At 28.1% G+C, this 8,468-nt stretch overlaps 1 protein-coding gene across 1 annotated transcript; it reads right to left on the bottom strand.

Moving 5' to 3' along the window:
* Positions 1 to 885: 885 nt before the first annotated feature.
* Positions 886 to 3,853, bottom strand: LOC115704624 (N6-mAMP deaminase). Its single transcript, XM_061117284.1, has 11 exons — positions 3,635 to 3,853; positions 3,454 to 3,524; positions 3,152 to 3,243; positions 2,994 to 3,053; positions 2,650 to 2,889; positions 2,497 to 2,573; positions 2,355 to 2,424; positions 2,160 to 2,273; positions 1,854 to 1,920; positions 1,539 to 1,643; positions 886 to 1,454 (listed from the first exon to the last, which is right to left on the bottom strand). The coding sequence occupies exons 1-11, from the start codon at positions 3,709 to 3,711 to the stop codon at positions 1,324 to 1,326; spliced, it is 1,104 nt and encodes a 367-aa protein (XP_060973267.1). The 5' UTR covers positions 3,712 to 3,853; the 3' UTR covers positions 886 to 1,323.
* Positions 3,854 to 8,468: the final 4,615 nt, after the last annotated feature.

The raw sequence follows: 8,468 nt of genomic DNA on the forward strand, positions 1-8,468 counted from the left end.
CAGAAAATCTTAATTCCACATAAATAAACTTCTTGCATTTAGTTGGAGGTAAAATAATTTTTATTTTACTTTTGCTTGATTTTATTTTAAAACTATTAAAAATATCATTCATATTCTAACTATGTTGTTATTCTTTCCAACCAAACATCATCTAATAGAGTATTGTTATATGAGTTTAAATTAAAAAAAAATTAAAAGAAATATAAAACCCGAATCTTAAAAAAAAATTAATATTACTCCAATTTTAATTTAAAAAATAAAACCATTTATAAACACAAACATGTTAATCATCAAAATTTAATTTAAATTTGATATTTTTTATTCCCATCTAAACATCATACCAAACATCTCACTATAGTTTTACTAAAACTCTACGCAATCACAATTAAAATACCTCCTTTCTTTTCTTACGATGGTCATTTAGTCAATAATTACCTGCTCACTATGTCCAAGGACCAGCCTATATTTTATTTGCACTGCTGCTTTTACCACCTGTTGAAATCTTCTGCACCACGTGTTTTTCACAAATGCGTGGAAATTTTTGCATTACAAAATCAACAGATAGGGAAAAAGAGAAGTAAATGGGTCAATTTCTTCCATGATTAATAATGGTTTCACCATGCCAAGAAAATTGTAACACTACAGTGACCATCTAGAGTAGCAGAGTAAGGAGACGCATGCCTGTGTTTGTTTGTTTTCTGCTGTCACTCATTCATGTGACAAAATTGCAATCATGTGGGGCAAACCAGAGCCACCAACTTGAAATTTGAAAGTATATAATGTTCCTTTTTCGAATAAATAAAGAGCATATAATATACTCAATTTCTTTCATTCCGTCCTCCATACTGATAAGAAAATTTGCATGTCAAACCTGAAGATGTGTACTTGGCCAAAAAAAAAAAAAAACTGAAGATGTGTTGGCATGAATAGCCCAGATACATACAAGTACTTCTACTAGAATACAAGACAATGATTTTCATTATAACATCTCTATCAGTAAATGATGATTTAATCCATGAGTAATAACAGTAGATGAGATGAAAACAGGAATTTTAAGTCTTGAAACAAGGGGGCGAATGGTCTGGAAACAATTTATCGAGAATATTGAAGTATTAAGTCTTGAGTCTATAATCGGTCCAACAAACCAAGGATCTATTAGTATTGACTACTCAGGCCATGTTAAGAAACCTATAAGTGCAAAAGTGCCAGAACAGTCTCAGACATAATAGGAAATTCATATTTGCAGGTCTATGATTCATATAGTTTTCCTGGAAACAAATAAGCTATTATATTATATAAGCAACCGATGCTTCTGAAATGTGATCATGGCAATAAATCCAGCTTATTAGCAGCTGAGTTAAACATCTCTCTTAGATCCCTCTTCACTAAATTATCAGCAAATACAAATTCAACTGCATTTTTTGCTAGCTGAAACAATTCCTTCTTTCCAAGACCTAAATGGAAAAAACAAAACAAGGTTGATATGCTTTTTCAATCACATTCTTATTATAATAAGCAGCAGTAAACATTAGACGTACCAAATGCAGAAGCAGCTAGCTTATACTCGCCAGAAAGACTTGTAGAGAAAACTCCAACATCATCAGTGCAGAGGGATAAGGGATGTTTTTCTTCATACAGTTCAGCTGCATCAACATACAGAATTAGATATGCATTTTGGAGTAAGTCTTGCAATATATAGACATGAAATGGAAGAAACATTACTAACTACAACAAAAAAGGGCATTTCCATGAGCAAAACATTTTAGAGTTTATTAGGAAATTTAGTTATGGAAAAGTAATGGTTTTATTCCTAAATTAGATTTTGTAAGATAAATAGAAGCAAAAGACCCAACCAAAATGGTGAACGTCCAGTGAAGAAATTGTATTAGTCCTGATGTTGGATGTCAAACAAATCTCAACCTGAAAAATTTGTGAATACAAAAGGAATCAGCAAATCAAATATACTAAAGACATTAAGGTAACAATCTCTGAATGCCTTTTGCAATAGCAGAAAACAACGTAAGAACTGCAAAGATAAGTTTTAATTACTCTTGACGCAAATATGCAATAGATGGTACTCCGGAGATTTCTCCTTAGTATTCTGTAAATGCAAATGAAAGTGAAAATTATGGGAAAAGGCTTGATCACAGATATCTAACCGGAATATTAAAGGACTTTAACTTCTTCCATTCTTCTTCTTCAAAGCAGCAAGCATGACCAATCCTCTGGGGCATAAAGTCTAACATTGACCTTATCTCTGTTGGATTAGGTACCTATAACCACTAAGTACGAAAAAAAAGTTAGTTAAGGCAATTTCAACATAGCATTTACAAGCATTAGAAAGATAAAAGCACCTCTCCACAGTGAAGGGTTATACAAAGACCTTGTTCTCTTGCAAATTTTAATGCTGGCAAAAACGTACTCCTGCCACACATACACGAATTTAATTTAGGATGTAAATATTAATGGTCAGCGCTAAAACTTTGGCAAACTTACCATTCTCCCACAATGGGATTTCCAGACAGGTCAATACCAACAACCCCTAGATGTCTCATTTCAAGAGCAAGCTTCACCTACAAAAGTGAAAGACAATTATATTCAATTTATGGAAACACAAATTTCTAAATCAAATTTCACTTTCATACTTACTGTCTCCATCGCAGCCTCAGTAGTCTCTCTTCGGTCAATGCTCAACAGAAGTCTGATATATATTTTCTTTCTTTCAGTCCCATTACATGTATCACTTCTAAGTACAGGATCCATGCCACTACCAGCATCACCATCACCATCACGGGGCATAAAATCAACATCAACAGCAGTAACAGCCTTTAGACCATCTATTACAGCTTCCATGTATGAGAGTTTTGTCATTCCTATTGAATCATTTTTCTGGATAAGAACAAAAACCCAAACACATCAATCTCTTCACCCACAAAAGAAACAGACTTATAAGAGCAAACAGTTCACTTAATACAAACCTAATGTTTTTGTACCTTGGGGGTTGTTCTTAGCTCCAGATACACAACATTATCAGAAGCAAAGTCTTCAACAACCTGTTTTGCAATGAAACAGAATATTCAATATTGACATTAAAATAAAACAAAATTGAGGGGAAGGTTTTTAAAAATAAATAATTGAAAAGTTCTCTTACTTCTTTGGTGATTCTTGTAATAATTTTGTGATCAGTGGTAAGAATGTGGATCAAGTCAAACAATTTGAACACTTCATGTAAGGTCCTCTCACCTGAATCAGACATAACATACATAATTTATAGCTTAAAATTCATCAAGCTAACATTATTGTGAGTTACTAAAACAAAAATCCACATGCAAAGTTAACTAAAAATACCAATAAAATTAAGTAAATTAAAATTCCTTTCTTCTCAAGTTTCTGTCTCAAGAAACAAACACACAACAATAAAAAAAAATCAAGAGAGGAAAATTTAAAGCTTACTCTTCATTATAACATGCTCAACATCTGAGAAAGCTATGACACCTTTGTCACCCAAACCTCTAGCAAGTTCACTGCAATCAAACACTAAATAAATAAGAACAAAAAAAAATGCAGAAAATTATAGCAATAATAAACTGAGAATATTTAGTGTGTATGGAAAAGGAAAGAAAGAAAAACTGACAAAAGAGTGGAGTCTCTGGCGGATCCATTGAGATGAGCGTGAAGCTCAACCTTGGGTATGGAGTGGTACGTCTCCATTTTCGTTGTTCGTCTTCTTCGTCTTGGTTCTTCTTGGCTTTCGTCCTTATCTTTTTTTTCTCCGCTGAAATATATTATTTATTAGTAATTATCGTACTGTTCTCTGTGCAGTGCAGCTTAGTATCGCCTGTTGTGATGTTACTTGTCACTATTTTTTGGGCCCATTCTGATTTTAGACTCCTCTGTGGGCCCAAACACTTTTTCTTTTTCTTTTTAATATATTTGGATTTTTTTTAATGAATAAGTAAGTTATCTTCCTAAAATAAATTAAGTTATCTTCTTAAAAAAAAGTTCTTCTAATTTTTAATTTGATAGATATGGTTTACTAAAAAAAATTATATACAATATTTTGATTAAGTTAGGATATCATTACACAAATATATAAAAAAAAATAAGTATATGTATTTCACCTTTGAAATAACGATGTTTATGAACTAATTAAGCTTCCACTTCACGAAAGAAAATGAGTTATCAATTAGATCTGTTTTTTCTTATTATTCTTTTTTTTAAAAAAAAAAAGAAGAAGAAGAAGAAGAAAAAGTGGGATTTGGAAAATATTTTGACCTTTTCTCCTACTTGTATATTTTCTCAATTTTGGGTTGGGTTGTATGTTGTATGTCTCTGTTGCTTTTCGTTCCAGTCTCTCTGGGTCAAACCAATTATTGTTAGAAGTTCTATCACATCGGCCACGTCACCACACATCTTGTTTTCTCGTTTTACCTGGACTTGTCCTAATATAGGTAGGCATGCTTATGAACATGGGCCTGTGAGCCCATAACAAGCATCTACAGCCCAAGAAACAATTACAAAATTAACACATTAAATTCTTTTTTTTTTTAAGCAAAGAAAAGATAATTTTTATTCCAACTACCACCAAACTATACTAACAAGCTTCAAAGAAGCACCAGAAACTCAAAAGGAATTTACCAAAGTAATTACATAAGTCTCTCTTCTACTAAGCTTGGAGAACAAAACTCCTTTCACTCTTATCTTAAATGGCCAAATTAAAATTAACAATAATGCTCCTCACCACACTACAAGTTAGATCAAAAACACAACTATTTCGGTTACACCACACAAAATACAACAAGACCATTCCGAAGCAAAGCACACCATGCTATCCAATCTTCCAAATCGGCAGGCCGAAAAAAGAGACCAAACCAACTTTAAATTTCCTGAACCAACTACTCATTATAAAAAATATTATTTTTAGTGACAACTTTTTAGTCACAATATAACCTTTTTTGGACTAAATGTAATTATTAGTCACAATAAAATATCACTTGTCACTAGACAAAAACATTGTTTTTTAGATACAAATTGTCTCTAATTTAACTTTACTCACAACAAGTATTGAGACTAAATATACATTTAGTCACAACAAATTATAATTTTTGTAACTATTACCTTTCGCTATGGACCTTTTAGTCACAACATAAAAATAATAATTTATAATTAGTCATAATTTTTTTATGAATTTGTAGTACCTTTAGAAATATGCAATCAAAAAACAGATACTAATGGGTTTTAATCTCAGCCTCATACACAAAGCAGTAGGTGGAAGGAATCAAGAGGATTTTGCCAAGATAACCAACACATTAAAATTATTACACTCTTTTTATACCGGTTGTGTAATATAAATTAATAATTAACAATGCATATCTCTAATTCTAAAACTCACATTTTCCTAATATTTGGAAAAGTCGTTCCTATCTTTATGTACTATTCAAGATAGTCTCTCTCTTTTTGGACTATGCTTAATGTTAAGACTATAGTTGTAAATATGTACGTGTCATACCGTGTTCGGCCATAAACAAGTTATATTATATCATATCATAAAAAATAGATAAATTGTATTGTGTCGTGTACTAATTTTTACAACTATATAGTCTTGATTGTAAGCATAGTCTAAAAATATGGGTCATATAATCACCAATTCTAATATTTTTTTTAAATTTTAATATATTTTATTTATAATATTAATATTTGTACATATTTTTGTATAAATGTAAAATTAAAATCCTAAATAATTATTAATAATATATTTAGAATAATAAATAGTATTCTATAAATGTAGGGCAATAGTGAATTTAAAGAATAGCTTTAACATAGAATAAATTTAGAGCATCTAATGTAGTATATATTTTTAGTTTAGTTTTTAAAATATTTTAAAGATTCTTTATTTTAAAAAAATAGTGTGAGTGCTCTTAAGCTTTCTAGTATCATTGTCATTAGGGAGTCACATTACTATATAAATATATATATTTATTAGGTATTATAATATGTAGTGTATTTTTGTTTAAAATTTTATTAGAGTTGCTATTACTTAATTATTACTTTAAATAATAATAATAAAATTAAGGGAAATTACTTCATATACTATCTTTTTTAACTTTTTTTTAAATTTACGGTTTGGATTTCTATGTAGAATTTTGTAAAAATGCAACAAAAAAAAAACTGTTTTGAAATGTAAAAATAAAAAAGTCCCTAAAATTAAATCTAATACAATTTAATTATATTTTTTTAGATATATAAATATGATCTAATTTTAAATTTATTTATAAAAAATTATATCTAACTAATTTTACTAAAAAATAAATAATAAATTTAGATATTTTAAATAATATAACTAATAGAATTGTCATGAAATTTTGAAATGATTATTTAAAGTCCTATTTAAATTTAAGTTAAAATTTATATAAAATATAATTAATTAATATTTTTTAAATTATATTTTAATAAATAAATTAAATTTAAATATTTAAAATTATTTTTTAAAAAAATTAATAATTAATTAATTAATTTAAAGTTTAAACCAATACTTTCCTTTAGATAGATAATATCATGAATATTTTTGCTGTTAAAATTAACATAGATGAGAATCGAGTTTTTGATCGTTGACTTAATTTATGTATATGTATATACGTGTAATCTTCTTCGAAAAGGAAGGTAATGAATCTCAATACATTTTCTGTACGTAAGTATATTATTCATGATGAGAACATTACTGTAGAGCCATTAATTCATCAGTAAGTATCAATTTTAATCGGTGATAAATATATACATAATTATTATTTTTTGAGTCAACTTTCTCTACGTATAGAACAGTTGTTCCATATAAATAGAACAGAAACATCATAAATAATTTGCTCGAATCGATAAGATTTATAGTCAGTCATTTAATTAGAAAATTGGGCATATAATAAATATATATGACAAGTGAGCAAGCTACCCCAGTCAAACAGTGGCATTACCACCCAATGAACTGTTCTAAGTTATATATGGAAGGTCTCATCCACTAGAACTAGGGTTTATAAGTTTGTTCTGATCTGATCAACCTATAATATATCTATATTTCAATAAAATAATAATATTATATCAAATCAAATACAACAAACTATCTTGGAAATATATATTTTTTAAAAAAGAAACTTATTTTAATATACATAAAAGTTATTTCAATATATATTTTTTTTTATTAGTACATATAATGTTCAAAATGGAGTTGGGTCTCTCTTCTAATAAAATTACTGAAGTTGGGTCAATAATATATAATTTTTTTATTACTATTATATACCTATGCCATGTTTTCAAAATTGTCCAGCATAAACTATATATACCATTAACAAGAGTTCAATAGAATATTAGAGGGTGTTTGGCTTTCCAGTTTAAAAATTATTTTCTGTTTTTTAAAATTGAAAACAGTTTTTAAAAACTATTATGAGTCGTTTGACAAAAATTTTTAAAAACTGTTTTTTAAAAATTGAGTTTTAAAAAACTAGAAAACAGAAAACATCAAAATGTTGTTTTCAATTTTTAAAAATAATTTTTTTTGTCTAACATATTATATTTTATATTTTGGTCACATAATCAGATCCTAGACCCGAAACCATACTAGAACCTGGACCCAGATGGGTCAATGTCATGGTATGGTGCTAAAATATTGAATTTTTTTTTCGTAAGAAAAAATCTAAAAACAGTTTTTAAAAATTTGTGCCAAACACCATTAAATTTTTAAAATAACAAAAAACTGTTTTCTATTCTCACTTTTATAAACACAATTTTTAAAACTGAAAACTGAAAATACAACCAAACAAGCTCTTACTTTTCTTATTCCCTAGCTATTTTGTTACTAATTTAATTTAATTTATGATTTTTACTCTTTTATTTATTTATTTATTTAATAATTTATATATATTTGAATAAAATAGTCTTTTATATGTACTTTCAACAAAAGTTAAATATTTTTTTTTTTTAATTTTTGAATTTATATTTTGCACCCTATATTCAATTGTACACTATTATGAAGTTATTTTTTAAAAATAATTAGCGACTTAAATTTGAATAAATAATTAGAGGTTTATCAATAATAGTGTTAAATGTCAATAAAAAAATTATTAAAATTACACAAATAACAAAAATATAATTACACACTTTTTTTTTTCTACAATTCTCTTAAAACTGTTATAAATATCGGGATTGTCTGGTGATGTACTTTCACGGAATGTATTCCGTGGTACATCTAAGGGTCTCAGGTATATTAGATGAGTGTCATGGTACGTTACTATTTTTTAACCCTAATTACCCCTAGATCAATCTCAGCCCTCAGATCAAATAACTCCTTCATTTAACGGCTGTCGTACATCACGGAATACATTCTATGAAAGTACAATTACGGGACAAAATCATGTCCCTATATATAATATTAATAATAATGATAAAAATACACAATTCTCTTAAATGATGGGTTGCCTAAA

This window comes from Cannabis sativa, chromosome 1, assembly GCF_029168945.1.
Source record: "Cannabis sativa cultivar Pink pepper isolate KNU-18-1 chromosome 1, ASM2916894v1, whole genome shotgun sequence".
NCBI classification, from domain to species: Eukaryota; Viridiplantae; Streptophyta; class Magnoliopsida; order Rosales; family Cannabaceae; genus Cannabis; species Cannabis sativa.